This window comes from Phlebotomus argentipes, unplaced genomic scaffold (genome assembly GCF_947086385.1).
Source record: "Phlebotomus argentipes unplaced genomic scaffold, Phlebotomus argentipes genome assembly contig_5, whole genome shotgun sequence".
Classification (NCBI taxonomy): domain Eukaryota; kingdom Metazoa; phylum Arthropoda; class Insecta; order Diptera; family Psychodidae; genus Phlebotomus; species Phlebotomus argentipes.
In genome coordinates, this window is record NW_026776165.1 from 3,499,933 (window position 1) to 3,521,010 (window position 21,078).

The 21,078-nt window shown below is 46.9% G+C and overlaps 6 protein-coding genes across 7 annotated transcripts; 2 read left to right on the forward strand and 4 right to left on the reverse strand.

Annotated features, from left to right (window-relative positions):
* Positions 1 to 6,378: 6,378 nt before the first annotated feature.
* Positions 6,379 to 11,706, reverse strand: LOC132256375 (mRNA (2'-O-methyladenosine-N(6)-)-methyltransferase). Its single transcript, XM_059752743.1, has 7 exons — positions 11,297 to 11,706; positions 10,426 to 11,102; positions 9,683 to 10,367; positions 9,333 to 9,613; positions 9,141 to 9,266; positions 8,272 to 8,415; positions 6,379 to 8,209 (listed from the first exon to the last, which is right to left on the reverse strand). The coding sequence occupies exons 2-7, from the start codon at positions 11,085 to 11,087 to the stop codon at positions 8,002 to 8,004; spliced, it is 2,106 nt and encodes a 701-aa protein (XP_059608726.1). The 5' UTR covers positions 11,088 to 11,102; positions 11,297 to 11,706; the 3' UTR covers positions 6,379 to 8,001.
* Positions 11,707 to 11,779: 73 nt separating this feature from the next.
* LOC132256379 (protein Dr1) lies at positions 11,780 to 12,478 on the forward strand. The gene is made up of 2 exons (XM_059752747.1): positions 11,780 to 11,952; positions 12,025 to 12,478. The coding sequence occupies exons 1-2, from the start codon at positions 11,857 to 11,859 to the stop codon at positions 12,442 to 12,444; spliced, it is 516 nt and encodes a 171-aa protein (XP_059608730.1). The 5' UTR covers positions 11,780 to 11,856; the 3' UTR covers positions 12,445 to 12,478.
* Positions 12,473 to 13,443, reverse strand: LOC132256377 (DNA-directed RNA polymerase II subunit RPB3). Its single transcript, XM_059752746.1, has 3 exons — positions 13,331 to 13,443; positions 12,711 to 13,273; positions 12,473 to 12,651 (listed from the first exon to the last, which is right to left on the reverse strand). Exons 1-3 carry the CDS (start codon positions 13,414 to 13,416, stop codon positions 12,473 to 12,475), a joined length of 828 nt encoding a protein of 275 aa, XP_059608729.1. The 5' UTR covers positions 13,417 to 13,443.
* A 58-nt stretch (positions 13,444 to 13,501) lies between these two features.
* LOC132256374 (G patch domain-containing protein 1 homolog) lies at positions 13,502 to 16,080 on the reverse strand. Its single transcript, XM_059752742.1, has 2 exons — positions 15,952 to 16,080; positions 13,502 to 15,889 (listed from the first exon to the last, which is right to left on the reverse strand). The coding sequence occupies exons 1-2, from the start codon at positions 16,007 to 16,009 to the stop codon at positions 13,650 to 13,652; spliced, it is 2,298 nt and encodes a 765-aa protein (XP_059608725.1). The 5' UTR covers positions 16,010 to 16,080; the 3' UTR covers positions 13,502 to 13,649.
* A 41-nt stretch (positions 16,081 to 16,121) lies between these two features.
* Positions 16,122 to 20,936, forward strand: LOC132256376 (GTPase Era, mitochondrial-like). Of its 2 annotated transcripts, XM_059752744.1 has the most exons (3): positions 16,122 to 16,688; positions 16,752 to 17,474; positions 20,070 to 20,184. In XM_059752744.1, exons 1-2 carry the CDS (start codon positions 16,335 to 16,337, stop codon positions 17,472 to 17,474), a joined length of 1,077 nt encoding a protein of 358 aa, XP_059608727.1. In that variant the 5' UTR covers positions 16,122 to 16,334; the 3' UTR covers positions 20,070 to 20,184. The 2 variants fall into 2 exon arrangements, with proteins under 2 accessions (XP_059608727.1, XP_059608728.1); XM_059752745.1 differs by lacking the exons at positions 16,122 to 16,688; positions 16,752 to 17,474 and adding an exon at positions 19,681 to 19,998 and having other exon boundaries at positions 20,070 to 20,936.
* LOC132256380 (X-box-binding protein 1) lies at positions 17,630 to 19,146 on the reverse strand. The gene is made up of 2 exons (XM_059752748.1): positions 18,820 to 19,146; positions 17,630 to 18,526 (listed from the first exon to the last, which is right to left on the reverse strand). Exons 1-2 carry the CDS (start codon positions 18,933 to 18,935, stop codon positions 18,184 to 18,186), a joined length of 459 nt encoding a protein of 152 aa, XP_059608731.1. The 5' UTR covers positions 18,936 to 19,146; the 3' UTR covers positions 17,630 to 18,183.
* Positions 20,937 to 21,078: the final 142 nt, after the last annotated feature.

Genomic DNA, 21,078 nt, shown 5'->3' on the forward strand with positions numbered 1-21,078 from the left:
CCGCGAGTTAAATGTTTGGCCAATAATTCACACGAAACATCCACTGTGGATTGGGTTGCAAGTAATATTTTTATTGCATTAAAAAGGTTCAAAATGGCCAAATGAGAGATGATAGTAAATTATCACGAATGCACCAGCAATTGAAAAGGCCGCATGGGTTTGAGGGCGGTGCAATTTATTGATAAACCAATGGTGATTATATGACACGATTAATGTCAATTACATCACCAGTGGATTAATGTGATTATCAACGGTGTCGGTTTGCATGCGCGCATCCAAATGCAGTTGAGTGGATTTTCCATTTTGGCTTTCGCATGGCTTTTATTGTTATCCACCCATTCCAGGAAGCACCGAAACTCACCGTCAACAGCCCCAATTTACACCCCCATTATCCCACATCGCCCATGCCTCGCGGTGCATACAAATAACCAGTGAATTTTCACCATTTGATACTCAGATGCACAGTTAACCCATCACGCACATTGCCGTGCATTCAATGCACTTTGAGTCTCCACTCATGAAGACTAAGTATGATTTCTCAGACGAAGAACAATTAGTGGCGAAAGTGCTTGAATTTAATCTTGAAATTAAACTAATTGCATTGGGAAGGGAACTTTTCCAACCACTTAAAGTATCATAACCTCAAATTTAAGAGTCTTTGACCCAAAAATAGGCGCAATTTTTACTTGAATAATCTTGAAAACTCACAGAAAGACAGTTTTTGAAGAATACTGGAAGTTTTCAGCGGACATTTTGATGTGATTTACTGTTCAATCGTTTTTTTTTTAGATGCGCTTTAGAACATAATCTAAAAATCACCTTCAGATTTTTGAAAGAATCCCTGAAAAAAACTTATTCAGAAGCTTTTAATAAACAATTATTCTGTTTTTATTGGATAATAAGCTAAAATTTGGTATTTTAATGTAGAGAAATCAATCTAACAGCACTTAAAATAGGAAATTTTGAATTTTGAAACAATATTTTAGAGGTTATGATCAATCTTACCTTAATTAACACAGTTTAAAATTGAAAACTTGTAATCCTCATCAGATTTCATTGTTATCGTGCCAGTAAATGCAAATTATACCCAGTTTAGGCACAAAAATGATTGATTTTGAAGGTTATTTTGTGACAAAGTTTGTCTTCAATTCATAACAAAGATATAGAATAAATATCCGATATAAATTCAGTGCTTTTTCAATCATAACTGACCATAATTTTACTATTCCTAAGTGTAATAAAATCTTGTAAAAGTTGCAATATTTCAAAAAAGAAAAAAAATGTGTCCAAGAAATTGCGCCAATTCGTAAATTCTCGCATCCTTGAGGGGTTAATGTGCAATGGGATGTCCCTGCAGCGCCAATCTGGCAATTTCCAATGGATTCTGTCATGCAGTGGATGTATGTGGTGGAATTTGGGAAATTGGCGACATTTTGGCTGCATCAAAATTGCAGTTGCAGTCAAATAAATTGTCCACCCATATTACGCACTCACAGCACTGATTAGCCGCCCAACCCCTCTCAAACCCCATGCATTCAGCCCATCAGAGATATGGGAAATCAGTGAGGGTGAAACTTTGAAATTGCCACATACTCTGGGACTTTGGCACTCATGAATGATCATAATTAATAATTCGATAAATTAGCGCAGCGTATAAATAAAATGTGGACAAATTTTCACTGATTCTCACCCAACTGTGGGTGGCGCTAAATTCAGCGACTGGGAAAGTTATAATTGGTGAATTCTCACAATTCTCGCGAAGGACCCTTTATCCTGCATCCGCATATGGTGCTAATTTCGCTATGAGTTTGCGAGGACGTAATCAAAAATGCACCGCCAGAGATAGTTTTTTTTTTGTTGTTGGGTGTGGGAAAAAGGGGGTTGAATTTATGTGAACAAGTGATTCTCTCCTTCCACCCTCTTTGTGTTCGTGGGACAGTTTTTTTCCCTTCTTTCTTCTCCTTCTCTTGCTCTCAACCACCCCAAAAGAATGGTGTGAGTAATGCAATAACAGAGTTATGAGAATTGAACGAGGAGAGCGCAAATTAAACAAGTTGCCATAAATTTACATGCGGGAATGCTGTGAAAAATCCTTGAGACACTTGGAGACTCGCTCATTTTCCATTGCCTGGGAATGGAAAAGTGGCTCCCCATAAATTCCCACATGCGACACATTCACCGCTTCTTGTGCGCAATTCGCGGAATGAAGCGCACTTATCAAGGATTTATCTCACCACCCATTGGATTTTTAATAAATTGCTTATGATACTAAGGCATTTTTTCCTCCATTGAATCATCTGCAATACATGCTAATGTTAACATCATCTTCTCCTTCGTGTACTGCTAAATTGTCCGTCTTGAGCGTGTGTTTCCTTTATCTTACTTTTATTCCGTTCGTTGTCCTTCATTCTTACATCTTTTGAAGCACCATTTGTGTCAGCTTCCTTCCACTTTTTGGAGTTTTTGGTTTATAAATCGAAAACAATCCAAATTTTCCGTTGTAATGGAGAAACAGTGAAAATCTGATTCGGAAAATTGTCTTAGAGCTCAAAAGTGTGGCGCACAAGACAATTTTTCTCCCTTCCTTTTGCACTGTAAGAAAGTTGGGGAATGAGGACGGAAAGTGAGTGAGAGAGATTCATGTTGGCTTTCCCACTGTCGAGGAGAAAATGCTGGAAACACTTACGTGATTAATTCAGGGTAGTCGCATCTATTTGTCAATGGGTGGTGCCCGCGAGGGTGGGCGCCACCCACATTTTTCTTTCTCTATGGCGTCTCAAGGTGCTCTCGTGGAGGCATGTCTTCAGCGCCACGATCAATCCTGGGCAAGTGACTGTCATATTGCTGCGTGGGGTGAGTCGTGTGCGCTTGGCACGTGAACCATCAGGACTCTTTTCTGCATCTGCGATACTCACGAACGCGCCCAATAAACCATCAAACAATGATCACAACACAAACAGGATAATAAATGGCCAAGTACTTGAGAAATGCACTTGCTCTCCTCGACACATTAAACTGCGGGTGTCTCTGACGAGGGGTGATTGTTCACTTGATTGCTCAGGCACGAGAGGGTGTCACTTTTCAGGGGTTGCAAGCTGGAAGATATCTCAGCAATCTCTCGATTCGTTTGGATTTTTCGAAACTTTCAATGGCTGAATGATGTCAAAAATTACTGTCAATCCATCCCAAATTAACCGCAAAAACAGTTTTTTTTTTCTTTGTTTTTCTTGTGAACATTTCACAACTTTTCCGTACTTTTCCACCCCTCGACAGACTCCTGACTTGCTCATCATCTCCTGATCATGTCTCTCTGGTGCTCTCGTGAGCACCACGAAGGCAGGCGACAGACGCGTGTCGAGTCACGTGCACTCCCGAAGGCCTATCCCGGTGGACAAGGCGGATACAGATGAATATGTAATTGAATTTGAATGGGATGTCGTTTGTTTTTGTCCCTCCGCCACTTGACTCATCAATTCTTGCCATCTTCAACCGGATAATTTCACGACTTTACACAAGGATTAAATCACACAATTTCAGGGTCAATTCTCCTGTCATTGTGTATCGCATTTCAGTTGGAAATCAACATGAGAAATCTCTTCCGGATGCTCCGGCATGGGGATGGGGTGGAAAAAAAATCCACCCAGTCACGTTCTATTAACTTTTTTCCACCCTCCGGACTGGAAGGAATCTGCTGCGCGGGAGGAGGTCAGTTGAGATGATACGGAAAAGTTTCAGGATTTTGCAGGATAAACATGAGTTAATTTGATGGGGAATTTTCTCAAGACTTTGATTGTCGGACCACCCAAAATCTCTCCCGCCCGATTTAATGGCCATTGTGTGCTCAAGTCTCGTGTGCTCGACGACTGCGGAGCAGAAGACAATCTGCCGAGGCCAGAATGAGTGGAAATTGAATGAATGGGAATGAAAATAATACACATTAAGAGGCGCATAATGAAAGCAATTTCCTTGATTATCCCGTCACATACACAGCACAGATCGTGGACATTTGCTCAATTGCAGATGAGGAGAATACATTATTAGGCGTTGCTGGCAGGGAGCAAAAGGAGAAAATAGGGAATGTGGCGCATGAGAATTGTGGGAATCATTGACAAAAATCGTGAATTAAGATTCAGAGCATTAAGATTTCTCAAAAATCGCCTTGTGACTTGCTCCTTGTTGATCCCTGAATTCCAGATTGACTATCTGTTCGGTGTGCTCTATTCCTGCGACATCCTGCAACTTCTATCTGGGCATTTGAAGCATTTCCACTGGCCAGAAAGACTGAGGATTGTTGGTGGAAAACACATGGCTCACTGACACGATGAGACACCAAAGATTTCCTCCCCCTTTTTTTTCCCTCCATGAAATGAGTCTGGGTGAATTGTTGTGTGATTTATGAATTACGCATCCATATAATATTTGGAATGTGATTGATTTTGCTGAGGTGCGCGCGACAATTTCCCTGCCATTTGATGTGGTTTTTCCCGGTGCGAATTTTGCCAATGAGACTCGCCTAGGATGAAAATTGATACAATTTAATTTTCCACACTGGATTTTTTTCTTCTTCTCCCTTTTTTCACCACACAGGGAAAATCCTTCGCTTAATGCTACTTCAACATTTTCACTCAGTCTCTCTCTCTCTCCCTCGCTCTTTTTTCCCTGCTCCACAATTCAGAGCAATTATTTATTCAGCTCTGATAAATCAACATGGACTTTTAGTCTTTTCGTTATCTCCTCCTTTTCCCCATGCCTTTTCCCACTCGACTGTGTGTGTGTTTGTGTGAAAAGTCCCAAGTACACAAAAGTGCCATCGGGCGGGCGGTTGTGGAGGAATCCCCCAGAAGCGGAGAAGAAGCTCTTCCTGGATGCTTCCAGAGAGGACTCATCCCAGGGGCTTTTCCTCCCACTCTGGCACCCAATTCGTGCGCGCGTGTGTGTGTGTCGAGACAAATTCAGCATTTTCCACCCCCACAATTGGCTCTTCTGAGGTGTGTTTGTGTCTCCTCAGCCCAGGATGATAACACACAAAAGTTGATTCTCTACGTGTCATCTCAGGAAACATCCCTTCGTGTGTCGACAATGCCTCGTCAATCCCCATCCGTGCTCACGTCTCCTCGTCACACGGCGCCTGTGTGTGTGCGCCCTGGCAAATGAATGCGAGAAAGGGGATGGAAAATATCCCTGCAAGGGATGGGGTGACTCATTAGTTCTTCAAACATTGGAGGACAGTTTGGGTTTGATGTTTCTCTGGTTCATTTTGACAAGAAAACCACCCCCTTCTCCCCCCCTCAGCTTCCGTGTGCGACAAAATCAAACTCCGAAATACATAATAGATTCCACCCCCTAAACTTCGTATCACCACCCCGCCCCGTGGGGGTGGCTCAGGGCGCGACTGTGTCACTGGAAAAATTAACTAACACACCCTGGTTTTTCGCCTTAATTAAAGCACCTCACGAGAGCAAAATTTCGTTTTGCCAGAAACTTTTCCATCTTCTGCACTTTTTATTATTTTCACCTGAATTGTTTTCTGCTCTCTGAAAATATGGCCCGAATCTTAATTTTAGCCTGCAATTTTAGATGATAAATCATCATTGAGAGACAAACGAAGCACTTAAATTCAAGGGAGAGATAGTACAGTCCAGAAGTGGTGTACAGATCAGCAGAAGTGCTTAAGAAGTGAAAGTGTTGAGAAACTTGAGTGCTTTTTTTACTGGAAAATTATCTAATTCCTTGGGATTTTCCTTGATTTTTTTTCGTAGAAATAATCAGAATAATCCTTTTATAGGTTATGTAACGTACCAAGGAGAGATTTAGTGAATAATTTGCATTCTAAACACATCAATTCTTATGCTAAAGTCAGAGAAAGCATGAATTTTTGGCAGAATTAGGCATTTATATGCAATAAACAATGCTTTTCTAAACATTTGATGCTAAGAAAAACAGCAAATGATGCTAAAGTCGAACATAACCTCAAAAGAATCGTTAAAAATTGGAAAATGTTTATCAGCAATTTATAATCAGCAATTTTGAGTTCATCCGCAAATGATAACAGATGATTTTGTGATCTATCGAGTCTTTCAAGCTTCCAAATGTAGTTTTTTTTATTATTAATCTCTTGGTGATATTTTGAGGTTATGATCGATCAAAATACCCAAAAAGCGTTCTTTTTTTTCAATAAATTCTTACAGAAACATCGAATAGACTTAAGAGATTTATTAAAACTTCAAAATTACCATGGAAACAGTCTAAAAACTTCTTCACTTTGTCTTCAGCGCTTGAAGACTTGAGATAGTTTCAAATTCACTTTTGAAATTCAATTTATTCAATTAATGTTAATTGAAAATCAACACAAGAAATTCCATCAGAGAAAAACAACAATTTTTACTTTTCATCACTTTTCTTTTATTGAAATTTTCATTATAGCCAAATGTACAGTGAAAATTATGACTGTTAAAACACTTAACAAATATTAATGCCAAAAGATCGTCTGTGGAGATTTTTTTTTACAAAGACCTCATCAAATGGGACAAAATCTTAATGTCTACCGAAAAATTTATCAACACTGCTTTTCTCTTTCTCTCTGCGAAGTAAAAACCAAAAAAAAAATTGTCGATGCGCGGAATGAAGTGCTCGAATCTAAGAAATTGTCATCATCTTAAAACGCTACATTTTCAACCCTCCAAAGGAAAAACTAATTTGTACTACTCTTTTACTCGCTATTTCTTGAGTTGGTTCTTCGTTTCTTTGCTTCTTCTCTACCTTTCCTTTCTTCGTTTGCCAAAACAAGAAATTCAAGAAAACATGAAGATTTAGAGTGTTCGTTTGGCGGAGAAAAAAAAAGGAATGAAGATGAGCCGAAATTCCATGTCGATTTTCACCTTTTTTTTTCATTTCCACTCACGCCAAAAACACAGCGGAAGGACTAAAACAATCAGAGGGATGAATTTCTCACCGAGTGGAAACTTATGAGTGCTATTTTCCTCCTCGACAGTGATGAATTTATCTTTTCTCTCTTCGGAGCGCGCAAAAAGGGAAGCCAAAGTCAAGGAGAACTTCACCGTTTTGCCTTTCCTTGCCGAGGAACAAAATTGTCTCTTCGGACAAAATTCATTGCCTCTGACTTTCCATTCTCTCTCCGCCCAATTTCCATCATTTATCAATTTAAGACTGTTCTTGCTTTTCTCTCTCTTTCTCTCCGTTTCTCTCTTTGTGACCATGAGCACTCTTAAACTAAGAGATGAAAATGTGTCTCCGGATCAATTTGCCATTTTTATTTTAACAAACATGCAACTTTATGACTCTAAGATGGTGTGGAAAAATTACACAACTGGAACATTTAATACATTGAATGTGTCTTTTAGTTACACTCCTCGATAATCCTTCCTCCTCTCATTTCACTTATCCTCAAGGAAAAGAACAAAAAAGAAGAAGTGAAACTTCAGTGTTATAAAGAAAAATATGCAATTTGCAGGGCTTTTTTTCACCTCACTTTCTCTCTCTCTTTACAAAAGGGAATTATTTACAATTATTTGGGACACTGTTTTTAGCCCAGTGTCTCACGAATAGGATTTTCCTCTTTCTTTATATGGCATTTTATATCTTTTCTCTCTCTCTCTCTTTTACATTTCTCTGTCGACAATGATTTCTTATCCATCTAAATTCTTATCCACAAAAAATTCTCATTTTTTTTTAACTATTGTTTTCAACATCAACTAGACGAGATTAATGAACATTGAATTAAAATTAATAGGTTTTTTCTTCTATTCTTGTCGAAATTCCATCTCAAAATCATTTCACTCTCTCTCTCTTTCTCTTTCTCTATCTTTAAAAACATACGCTTAGGTGTGTGTGTGTGTTTGTGTTGAATGTGAAGTTAGATTGTTACATCTTTTCCTCTCTCTGGCGCGCGCAAAAAACACTTGTGAAACAGACAAAGTAATAGTTTTTCTTCTTCTTCTTCTTCTCTTCAATACCAATAAAACCTATAAGAACAAGATCCTCTCACTTCACCTCCGTGGCCACTTCAGTCGGCTGACTACTCGGCGGCTCTGCCTGCGGGATTTTATCACGCTCCCGCTCGCGACCCGGCCTGAAGGCCTCCAGCAGCGCCTCCACGCGACTATCGGTGGGATTCCATCGGGCGAAGCCGGCGTTGTTCTGCAGCCACACCACCATCGTGCCATGCACGCTCTTCACGTTCACCTCCGCCCTGCAAGAGACACACATTCATCAACCTTCTGGGTCAGCGCTTGTCGCCAGCGCAACACTCACTTCTGCAGCACGTGCTGATAGCCATGGCGGTACTCGTGCTCCATGCCCAGCACCACCACCTGTCGCCTCTTGTAGTGGCTCTCCTCGATGCGCGACAAACACTGCAGCACGGGCTCCTTCCACTCCGGCAGGAACACGATGAAGCTGCACGATTAGGAATCGTTAAAACTTTGAATTCATGGAGAAATCTCAGGGAATCTTAACTTAAGAGATCACGTGAGCCGAAACGGCGATACTTCAACTTTTGTCCATCAAGCAATTCTCAGAGTCACACACAAGAAATTAATCGAAAACTAACTAAGAAGTCCATTTTTCATACTTTCACATCTTTTGTATCTTTTTTCTGAAGAAATTTTAACATTTGCATTTTGCAAGAAATCTTATTCAAAAACTTTGAATAAAAATTAATTGATAAATTTGCAATTGTGGCTCTTATTTTCATGCATGAACATGAAAAATATTTCCAGTATTTTTTTTTATCACGGATTTACTAGTTTTATTGCTTGAATCTTATTAATGTTGGCAAATTTCACTTTTGTTTCTTCTCTTACACATTATGGGAAATCCCTTAAAAACTCAATTTGAAACACTCTTTTAGCGAGTTAGAAATTTAACATTTCTGTGTTTTTTGCTTGAGAATTGATCCATACAACCATAATTATCACAAGTTTTATTGATTTAACTTCTCATATTCAATGAATAGAAGACTTTAAGAGGGATTTTTTCAGCACATTTACCAAAAAATCAAAGATTTTTTTTTCTTAAAGTCTCAAATTCGTTTCGATATCAATTGAACTCTTCTTAACGCCGCCTTGCCTCACACCTCAGCCGCCTCGGCTTTATGCAAAGAAAAATAAAGTCAAACTCACCTCAGCGGCTCCGACGAGTCCGTGAGCAGTTTGTCGATGTGCTGCAGAGTGGCGTCGATCAACTCCTCACAGTACGGCGGATTGACCTGGAAGGAGCCCGAGAGTGGCTTGAAGTCCAGGAAAGGCCTGAAAGACACGCGCGCACCAGTTAGCTGAGCCATCATGGGATGCAGAGGATCGGCAAACACTCACCCTCTGGAGCCGAAATAGGTGTCCGTGTCGCTGAAGGCCGAGCAGTACTGGCGGAAGTAGCAGTTCAGCGGACTGGCGAAGCACTCGAAGGTGACGCCAAAGTGCCTGTGGAGACACTCGAACACCGTCACGGGCAGGCAGGCCTGCGTGAGCTCCGCCTCCTGGCTGGCGGGCGATGTATTGCACAGGAACGTCTGGTAGCGCTTCAGCACGCAGAAAACACGCCCGATGAACAGCTCGAACTTCTTGTCGTCATAGCAGCTGTAGCGATAGAGTTGCTCCTGCAAGGACAGACAGACAAACAGAGAGACTGAGAATTCAGCTTCCTGGACAGCGCGACGGCATCTCACCATCTTCTGCAGGTGCGTGTGATTGATGTACTGCGTGTCCGCCTGCGACTGACTCGTCTGCGAGTACTTGATGACCATGTGATCCCTGTCCTGGATGTACTCCACCACGGGCATCCTGGGCGACGGGATCATGAACTGCACTGGATAGCACCACACTTTGCGCGCCACCGGCGGCGGTGGCGGCGCCCCGGGCGGCTCATGGATGCCGCTCTCCGTCAGCAATTGCACGTGCCGCTCGCGGATCCGCCGCGCATGGTCGCCGGCGAAGTGGTACACCTTCGTGCAGAGCGCCTCCACGCTCTCGCGCACCGTCTCGACGAGGTGCGGCTCACACTGGCGCTTGAGGTGCGCCAGGCGATCCTGGAAGTCCTCATAGCTGGCGCCCACGGTGCGTCTCAGCCACTGGAAAGTCTCCTCTGCATTCCACTTCACCACCTTCTTGCTCTCCGCCGGCGCCGAGCGGTTCTCGATGATGTTCTTGGCCGCCTCCGCGTAGTGCGACAACTGCTTGCGCGCCGCGCCCGTGTACTTGGGCTTCACGATCTTGATGGGGATGTCATTCATGATCTCACGATACATGGACGGCGACACCTCCGGAAAGCACTGAGTCGGCAGCAGCGGATCGAAGCCGCGATCCACGCACTTCCGCTCCATCAGCCAGCGATTGAAGGAATCCTTCGGCGCCCTGGAAAGAAACCCAGTCAGACAAGAACTCCCCGATTGGACCCCAATTGGACACTCACTTGATGTTCTCCCGGCGCTGGCAGAGATCATCGTACGTCCGGAAGAGCTTCAGCGTGTAGGTGGAGCGCATGAGCTCGATCTCCGGGTGCGGATGCAGCATGGTGGCGGGCGGCCGCTCCAGGATGATCACATTCGTGGGTATTTCGAGGTCCCACGGCCCGGCCAGGATGAACTTCTTGAGCGGCGGCTGGCCGGGATCCTCCGAGGAGCGCCTCTTGAGCTGCTGATGGGCGTTGCCCTGGCTGGGCGGCGCATTGCAGATGCCCAGCGGATCCGTCACCGGATCGAACGTGCCGTGCGGCCGCGCGAAGCTCGGCGGCTCCCAGAGGCTCTCGTTGGTGGCCTTGTTCCAGAAGTACGGCCGATTCTCGCGCTTCGACCAGAACTTGCGCCACCCCTGGGCGATGAGGTCCGGATGGAGCTCCTCCGTGTACACGGGCGAGGCGAGGGGGGCGCCCTGGGGCGTGTGCGCCACCGCGTCCGGCGGCGGGGAGGTGAGACTGGGCTTCGTGGGAGTGGCGGGAGGACTGCTGAGCGCCTGGGAGTCCGCGGGGGGCGCCGTGACGAGGGGCGCCGCGGCGGCCGCCACGCCTGTGAGCTGATCCCACGCTGACGGCCCCGGTGCGACCACCGAGGCGGCTTCCTTACTCAAATCATTCATTCTCGCCGTGAAGACCTGCGGAAAATACACACCATTAGCCCAGCGGACGCCCGGGGGCGCGCCACGGACATCGCGAGAGCGTGCAAAAGTCGCCAAGAGAGCACTCAGCAACAAGCTCGCCCGCTCACACCGGCAGCCAGAGCGCGACTGAGTGGCTATGGGATGCTTTGATGTTTGGCTTGACACACAAAAAAACCAATTTCACGTACAATTTCAGCATCTCAGGAGAGTCCGAAGGCTTTTCACCGCTCTCTGGCCGCTTTGCGTGGTGCTGTGGCGAAATCACCAGTATGTGCCGAACAGTGACACGCACGCCAACCGTTTTTGCATCACTCTACGCGCAATACTCGAGGATTTCCCACACTTTTTCACTGTTTTTCCTCACCACACAAAAGTAAATGCCACCATTTTGCTGAAAATTTTGTTGTCTGATTTCGCGGGTTTTTTCCGCTGCGTGGCGCTATCGTGAGCGACACTAGTGCTCGTGCCAATTCCACGAAGCTCAGTTTTGAATTGGAAGATCAGGGGAAATATGTGGAAACTCGGTGAAATTGATGAGAAATTCTGCGAAAATCCTCTTTATACACTTCAGAAATATCAGATTTACTGGATTTAATCTACAGACGCAAAAATTACATCTTTCATTTTGAGAATTTTGAGGGTGATAAATGTTGGCTGCAGTGTTTCTTAGTCAACACATAACCTCAAAGTCACTTTATTTTCCGTGTTTTGATGTATTTTTTTAAATAAACACTTTTAGGTACGAAATATGTCCAATCCTCAGGATGAATTGTGTCCACCGCCCGGTGATGATGATGAGTTGACACTGCCCCGCGCCAGCATCAATAAAATGATAAAAGAACTGGTGAGAAATCCTCTGTGCCCAAGTCCCGGAATGACTTTCTCCTCTAATCCGCTGCTTTCTGGCTGCTTCCAGATCCCCTCAATACGGGTGGCGAACGAGAGTCGGGAGCTCATCCTCAATTGCTGCACAGAATTCATCCACCTGATCAGTTCAGAGGCGAATGAGGTGTGCAATTTGCGCAACAAGAAGACAATAAACGCTGAACATGTTCTGGAAGCGCTGGAGAGGCTCGGCTTCAAGGACTACAAGCAGGAGGCGGAAGCTGTGCTCAATGACTGCAAGGCCGTGGCGGCGAAGAGGCGCCGGCAGAGCACGAGACTGGAACATTTGGGGATTCCGGAGGAAGAGCTGCTGCGACAGCAGCAGGAACTCTTCGCGAAGGCCAGAGAAGAGCAAGCAGCCGCCGAGCAAGCACAGTGGATCAGCATGCAGGCGGCGGTGGGACAGAAGGATAACAGTCTGGACAACGAAGACGACGAGGAAGAGTACTGATTTTAATTTAATACAAAACACACACAGTTCAAAATGCGAGCGTGTCATTCTCAATTTCGTGGCTCAGCTGCGTCTGCAGGTTGGACAGTTTGTTCTTCAGCACCTGCACACCCATCATCACTATGTTCTCGGGCTTCAGGGCGCCGGAAGACTCCACATTGAAGAAGAACTTGTTTGGTTTCGCCTCCCAGTTGAACTCCGCCTCGTCTGGAAAAGAACAAAGGGTCAGTGAAGAAGGCTCTCTAGCCGGAAAACTGGGCACTTACACTGGTCGTCGTCCAGCTCGGTGTGTTCGCTCTTGGGCCACTCGTCCGGCTTGGGATACAGCGTGTGCTTCATGGTGTTGTCCGGATCGTACTCGAAGCAGACGCCGGCTGTTGGATTCCACTTGGCGTGCTCCTTGCCGAAGCCCTTCTTCGCGTACGCCCGCAGCTTCAGCTCCTGTCCCTTGCGCAGCTTGATGATCAGGATCTCGTCCGTGCTCTCGCCATACTCATTGTCATCATCCTCGCGGTGGCGCGAAGTTGCCGGCAGAACGCGCGGATCGCTAGACTTCAGATCCGCTGTCGTCACGTGTCGCGTCTGCTCGTCATTGCACTTCACGTCCAGCGTGAACTCCACGCTGCAGTCCGTGCAGAAGTCCAGGCAGGAACAGTCGCGAGTGTACTGCATCCGCTCCACCACATCGTCCGAAATCAGAGGAATCAGGCCGATGCGGTGGGCGAGGAATTCATCCGACAGCACTGTGGAATTCGCCTCCAGCTGCACCCAATCGATGGCCAGAGTGGGCGTCTCGGCAATGAAGACTCTCCGGAGGCTGTTCGCGACACTGCAAGAGCGCAAAGTGAGGTTAGAACTGAGGATTGCTCATTTTCTCACCTTTTACCTCAAATCTGTGTCCTCCACCACGAATTTCACATTCTCGTCCGTGAGTTCAGTGATTTGCACTGACGGCTGGTTGGCGTACGGCATTTTTCACGGGAAAACACGAAGAAACACCACTGTTTTCTACGAGACGCTCTGCTTTTGGATTGTTTACTATGCGACAACCCGGCTGCAAATCAGTCTATTTGGCAGACGACATTTCCTGCCTCCTGTCTCGATTGTCCCATAGACACATCTAGTGAAAATCCAATTCAAGAATTTAAATTTTTCTCATAAAACATAAAACTCTTTATTATTCACTTAACAATTTGCTTTCTCTTCTAATCTCTGCTCTTGTGCTTCTTTTTGCTCTTCTTAGACTTCTTTTCCTTCTTGTGTTTCTCCTTTTTCCTCTTCTTCCTCTCGATTTCCTCCTTTTCCACCCACTTTTCCTTCTTCCTCTTTTCCTTCTCAGCACTTTCGAATGATCTCACAATTCTGGACGGCTGGGAAACCTTTGGAGGCAGTTTAGGGCCAAAAACCTCCTCTTCAGCGTCTTCAGTTCTGTCTTCTTCCTGCACTTCCTGAATGACTTTCTGCTGCTCTTCCTTCTTCTTCTCCGCCGCTTGTCTCACGAAGAGGATCTTCGAGAAGATCCCTTTGGGCTCTGACGGATTCCTCAGAGGATTCACGTCCTCCTTGGGCGGCGGAGGAGGCGCTTCCTCCTTTTCATCTTCTGACTCGTCGGAGTCCTCGAAGATGGCCCTGAAGAGATCCTTCTTGTCCGCCGGATGCTTGTCTTTCGCCTCCAAAACTGCCATTTCCAGTTCATTCTTCTGTCGCTTTATCGGCGGCGGAGCTTCCTTGGCCTCCTTCACTTCCTCCCGCGGGATTTCCACCTTCTTCTGCTGAACAATCACAGGTTGCACAGATTCAACCATCTTGACTTCCTCCTTGGGCATTTCCTGGTTCTTCGACGCCGTGAAGTCAATCCTCTGACTCATTGGATCCCTCAAGCACTCGAAGATGTTTGAACTCTTCCGATTCTTGGACTTCTTCTCCTTCTCAAGCGTCCCACCAAATGGCTCTGGCACGTTGAATCTCTTGCACAGCAGCGGATCGGGCTTCCACGTCGTCTTCACTCGCCGGCTGTAGAAACTCCGCTCCTCCGGCCCTTCAGTCTTCGCGGGCGGCTCTTCAGGCGCTTCCTGGACCTGCTCTGGCGCACCTTCTGACACAAATCTGTCCGACATAAGATCCGCCAGAGGCTTGTGCATCCGTCTGGCTTGCAGGAATTCCCTCTGCTCCGTTTGCCGGTCAAATTGCGCGACGTGCAGCGGCTGATTGTCCCTGAAGAAGTCTTTTATCGTCTCCTCACTGGCATCCTTGCTGACCAGGAGGAATTTCTCGAATCTCTCCTGCTTCGCACTGTCATAGGCAAAGAGTTTATGTTGCCGAGGTGTTGCTGGCACAACTTCCGGAGCCTTTGACCGTTCACTGCTGTCGCTCAAGGATTTCTTGTCACTCTTTGGCTTCTCCTTCAGCTGTTGCTCCACTTCGGGCGGCAAAGGAGCAAATCTGCTCCTGCGCACGAGAAAATTCTTGGGCTGAAAGTCTCTCGGCAGATCAATTCTGAAGATCCTGGTCGAAAACTTCCCAGAAGCTGCGTCCTGAGTGGCAATGAAGCCCTCAAGAACACCCAATTGCACTCTATCTTGCCTCATTCGCGAGTTCGTGGGCTTCTTCTGGTCCTCCAGCGAGAAATCATACTGCGTCATGTCATCCCTGGTGTAGATATCATCATCCTCATCCTCCAGCGCACCCACGCCGAATCCCTTCCCCGAAATCATCATCTTCCTGTTGTTCTTTCCCATCACAGCAAAAGTGTCCGCGTTCTGTCTCTGCTTCGCCAGCACTGGCGTCCTGGCCAGCCCAGAATACCCTAAGCCGAACACATTGTCCTTCGGCGAGACCGTGAAAGTGTCGAAATCGTCCGGAGCGAAGGTCACTTCGCAGTCTGAATCGCCAGAACTGGATTCCTCCTCGGATTGCGCGACATTCAGCGGTCCCACGTCGCATCCGTAGCGTCGCGCCAGCTGCTGCTCCTTCCTGTGCTGTCGCTGCGCCTGCTTCTTGGCACGCCTCGACAGCCGCACGCCCACGCCTTGTCCCTCTCGCCAGCCCATCTTCCGCAGCAGCCGCGTCCCGATGTTGTCCCTCGAGGGCGTCATCAGCTTCTGCAGCACGCCCTCGGCATTCGACGCGAAAGCCACACTGTGCGTGCGCTTCTGGCCAGAGCCGGCGGCAAAGTCATCCTGCGCCTGGATGCGCTGCGGCGCAATTCCAAACTCACCCGTGTCCTCGCTGTCCATGAAATCCTCGATGCTCTGCACGACTTTCTCGGCCTTCTCGCGGCGGGAACTCTTGAACGTCTGCGGTTTCCATCCCTCCAGTGAGCCAACAGTGTTCCAGAAGCCAGCCGAGAAGCCACCAGTGAAGGCCCCGTGAAATCTCCGGCGCCCATTCGCGTCCACGGCGATCTGATCCTCCTTCGTGATGGGCTTCTTCGAGGGCACTTGATCTTGGGAAGAGGAAAAACAGCCATGAATTTCTGACACTTCGCAAGGGATTTTCCTCTCTTACCCTCTTCAATGGGATCCAAAGGTGTTCCATATCTGCATAACTCATTTTCATCATCCATTCGATCGAATTTCAGCAGGAAATTGTGGAAAATTGAGAAATTATCGCGCACTGCTTATTTTTGACAAACACAAACTGAGCGACTTTTCGCTCTTCTTCTGTCGCGCGCAGTTGGCAGCCTTGACGCCTGGCGATACCAAAACAAACCAACAGGTTCGAAAAATCCTGCTTTTCGCATAGAAAACACCCCCAAAAAGTGGTGGAAAATTAAGAAAACCCCTCCATACAGAGGCCTAGTGTGTGATTATACAGAGACATTAGTGTATTCGTCCTGAAAGTGTGCAATTTTTAATGGCTGAAAAAGTGTAAACAAAGCGACGTCAAGGATGAAGAAATTGTCCAGTTTGGCCAAGGAAGGCCGCATATTCCTGGTGAAGATGTACTATTATCACCACATGAATATGGAGTACGTGAAGAATGCCTACAAATCGTCCTACAAAGGCGCAGAGTTGCCCTCGGATGATGCGATTCTCGAGACTGTCGCTCTCTTCGAGACCACCGGATCCATTCACTTGTCCCAGGAGCTGTGCGAGGAGATTCCCTTCGAGGCGGTGGAGGTGGAGGAGAAATGCACCCCCATGGATGTGAAGGTTGAGCCTGAGGATGATCTCTCTTCCCCAGGCGCGAGTAATTGCTTTCCAGAAGAGCTTTACACCATTCCTGAGACTCTGCTGAAAGAGGTGAGAGATTTCCGCGTTGATTTCCCACTGAATCTCCAGTGCTAACTGTGCTTCCTTTCGCAGGAGGATATCAAGGAAGAGCTGCCGAAGAAGAGCACAAAGTCGAGGAAGATGAGAACGAGAGCCAGATCGTCGAGAGATCAGCTGTTCTCCTGCAGCGAATGCAATCAGAGATTCAAGTTCAAGTCTGTGCTGCACAAGCACATCATGCGACACTCGGAGAGGCGCTTCTCCTGTCCGAAGAAGTGTGGCAACAAGTTCAAAACCACCCTACACGCGAACACGCACGCCGCGGCGTGCATCGGGAAGGTGACGGAGAACTTTCAGTGCCAGCACGCGGGCTGCGGGAAGATCCTGAAGACGAAGAGTGGCTTCAAGAGGCACGCTCTCGTGCACAGCGAGCGCAGCTTCATCTGCGAGTGCTGCGGCGGCAGATTCGTGAGCAAGCGCTCGCTGGACATTCACGCACTCACGCACACGGGCGAGAAGCCCTTCCAATGTGATATTTGCTTCAAGAAGTTCACCGCCAAGGCGACGCTGAAGACGCACATTCGCTACCACACGGGCGAGCGGCCGTTCAAGTGTGACTTCTGCGAGAACGCCTTCGTGGACAGGCAGACGATGATCGTGCACAGGCGCCAGCACACCGGCGAGCAGCCCTACAGTTGTCCCTACGACGACTGCACCAGGACGTTCAAGCAGAAGCAGAACCTGCGCAGCCATCTCAAGCACATCCACAACGTCCAGCCGAAGCCCAACGCCAAGCGATCGCCCAAGTACTTCTAGGTGAGCCTCTTTCTGCCCCTATAATCCCTACATTAGGAGCGTCTTTAGCAAGATTAGAGAAACAGAGCGTGATAGGGTTCACGCAGAACCCGAAATACGAAAGGCGTGATGACAAAATTGATGTTTTCCCCTGTTTTCAAGACACTTAAAACCTGTCATTGGTAGAATTTTTATTGACTTCTTAGACATTTCACATTATTTATTAAATACAGAATAGTAATTTGTCAATAAATTAAATATAGTTTCTTTGACACAATATAATCTTTTGCCAGGAGTTGTAATACAAAATGTGGTTAAAAAGAAAATTAGACAGTATTTGAGCCCTTAATTAATTCCACTCACGACTTTCTCCACGTCAATGACCTTTAATTTCGATTCTTCTGTGTGAAGTTCATGAGTTCTGATTACTTTGGGTTCACATTTCCTCTTTCAAAGCTTGTGTTTCACCACATTCCATCACTGGGGGGGAATTCAATAGAGTGTCTTTCGAGATCAGTGCGAAGTTGTGGCCAGGATCTGAGCTCCTGGACTCAAGTTTCCTAGGCCAGCGAGGGAAAGAGCTCCGAGAGAGTCTCATTCCACAGATCCATGTCGTAGTCTGTGTCCGAGAGGGGCGACAGGGAGTTGCAGATGGAGGAGAATCCATCGTCGGGCGACAGATAGTCATCGTGGCAGTTCTTGTTGTACGAATGCTCCTTCAGCACTTCCCTCAGATCGCCACAAGGAGAGTTTTGCGGTGAAATCTCTGCGGCGCTTTGGCTTTTCTCGATGGAATCATCATCAGTGATTCCATCGCAGATTTCCTCAGCCACACGACAAGAATTGCACTGATGACGAGAAGGTTGAGCGCCATCACCTTCTCCAGCACGTTTCCCGACTGTGTGACCTCCAAGCGGCTCTCCAGCTCCCTCAGGCGCTCCTCCAGGACACCATTGCGCTCCTGAAGTTGCTCATTCTCCTCCGTGAGCACCTGAATGGCCAACTCCATGTTCTCCATCTTCATCTTCTTGCGATCACGCGACGTTTGCGCGGCCACGCGATTCTTCATCTTTCTGCAAAAGAAAAGGAACGAAAAGGGTGGGAAATTTGTTAGGAATTTTCTCTTGTCTTCTCCACTTCCTGCCAGATATCGGCAGGAAATTCGGGAATTATGCAAAGTGTGTGTGTGTGTGTTCTTGGCAAGTGAATTGCCAACACACGCGCTGCTAAACCACCTTATCGATTCTTTTTTCCATCCATAAAATATGTTTTTACATCGTTTCACTAATTGCGCATGAAAAGAGCACAACAATTGTGTGTTGGGAGATTGTGAAGTATTACTTTTGTGCCACAATTTTACACTCACTTTCGCTCTATTTTCTCCTCCTTCGTGAGATGATCCAGCCGGTGTTTCCGTCTCCTGCCCAGGAACTCCTCCAGGGAGTCCCGCTGTGTCAGGAGAATTTCTTTTGTGATCTTCATTGCACGCTTGCTCACCAAGAATTCACACCATTAAACTACAATTGTCGTCTGCAATTTGTCGGTTCTTTATTATCACTGGAACTGTGCACACACTTATTTACCTGCCAACTCAAGTCTGCACGAGACAATTGTTCAGTACAGGCGGCGGTTGATGAGTTTTCTTATATAGTCGCTCTAGAGCGACTGATGCAATGTGGTTCAAAATAAATAAATGGTTCTGCTTGGCGCGCACATGGCGAGCTCTCATTGGTCGAGGCGCGTGGATTAGACTCAGCGACGACTTTTCACAACTCCAGCACGACTTCTTGCACGCGCCATGATGGCGGAATCGATTGGGAACCAAGCGGGGAGCGCCTTTTCATGTTCCAATGCTGAATTGCCCGTCAATTATGAATGAATGAATCAAATGGCTCAATCAATCCCTGATATTTATCAAGTCAATTAGTGTTTAAATAACCTTAACATCTCTAATATTTTCACGCCATTAAAATCTGTTTTCGTGAGCTGAAGAAAAGTAGGCGGAGCTTTTGAGTAGGCGGATTTTCAGAATTTTTGTCTTTTACTATTCTACAGCCTAATTTCATCACCACATTTCTTAGTATTCTCCTTAGAGCTCCTCAGATTGTTTCCTTACTGTATGGTTTACACAAGAATCCTCTATTCTTCTGTTCTTTCGTTAAATGATGACTTAATGCGCGGCATGCGCAGAAATTTTTCCCTTTGCCGAAACTAGCGCCAGTGAGACAACAGCTGAACTAAATATCAAAACACAAAGCTGTCAATTTGTGTGCAAAACTTTTGATAAAAGTTGTTTTTCTCGGAAAATCCGAGCAAGATAGGGCTTCACACAGTTGCAAAGATGCTGAGAAACTTGTCCTCCAGAAGTGGCTTCAGCTGGTTGAGCTGGACAAAGCCACAGTGCTTTGTGGTGTTGAGGAATCACTCAGAAGTCGCACGTGATCAGGAGGAGACTCCAAATGCCCAGAAATTGATCAAAGTGGCAATAATTGGGGTGCCAAATGCCGGAAAAAGCACCTTTATCAATAAGATAGTCAATCACAGGGTAGATTTGGATGATGATATTGTGCGAGTGGAGTTGAGAAATTGAGGCATTTTGTCGTTTCTCTCTTGCAGATCTGTCCGACATCCAGCAAAGTTCACACCACGAGGGCGGCTTCACGGGCGATCACGGTGCAAAAGGGGGCGCAGATGATCTTCTTCGACACTCCTGGTCTGGTGACGTCGCGCGAGATGAAGAAGCACCACCTGGACACGTCCTTCACGTCCGGCTATCGACACTCTATTCAGCACTCGAATATGATTGGCGTGATTCACGATGTCTCCAGTCACTGGACAAGAGGACAGCTGCACGGCACAGTGCTGGAGACGCTGGAGCTGTACAAGACGCTGCCATCGTTCCTGGTGCTCAACAAGATCGACTGTCTGCGATCGAAGAGGGTTTTGCTGGAGTTGGTGGACAACTTGACGATGAATTCCATCGAGGGCGTACTGAGGAAGGGAGCGAAGGTGTCTGCGACGGAGCCTGGAAGGCCCGCTGGATGGCCCAACTTCTCCCGGGTGTTCATGGTGTCGTCAGTGACGGGGAATGGTCTGCAGGACGTGCAGAACTTCCTCCTCTCCCGAGCGACACACTCGCCGTGGGAGTTTTCCGAAGATGTGCACACCGATCAGCCCAGTGAGAGCCTGATTGAGGACGCTGTGCGGGCGCGACTGCTGGACTTCATGCCGCAGGAGATTCCGTACAGTCTGGAGAGTCAGCTGGAGTACTTCAGCAGCGTGCGTGGCATTCTCTACGCCTCCGTTCAGGTGACTTGTCCCAATCCGCGCATCGAGAGGCTCGTGTGCGGCGAAGCGGACGGGAAGCTGAAGCAGATCACGGAGAGAGTGAGCTCAGACCTTGTGGAGGCATTTCGCATGCCCATCAGTCTCACCATCACCACCACGAGCCGGAAGAGAGAATAAAGAGTGTCGGTGTATTTACGTCACTGTTTCCAGAGGCCAGAAAGATGATACCAGAGTCACAGCCGCAGCTTGAGAAACTTGTAGCGCCTCGGCGGCAAATTGAGCTGAGATAATTGCATTTTGGCTTCTGCGGTCTATGGATTTAAATGCTTTTCTCGAA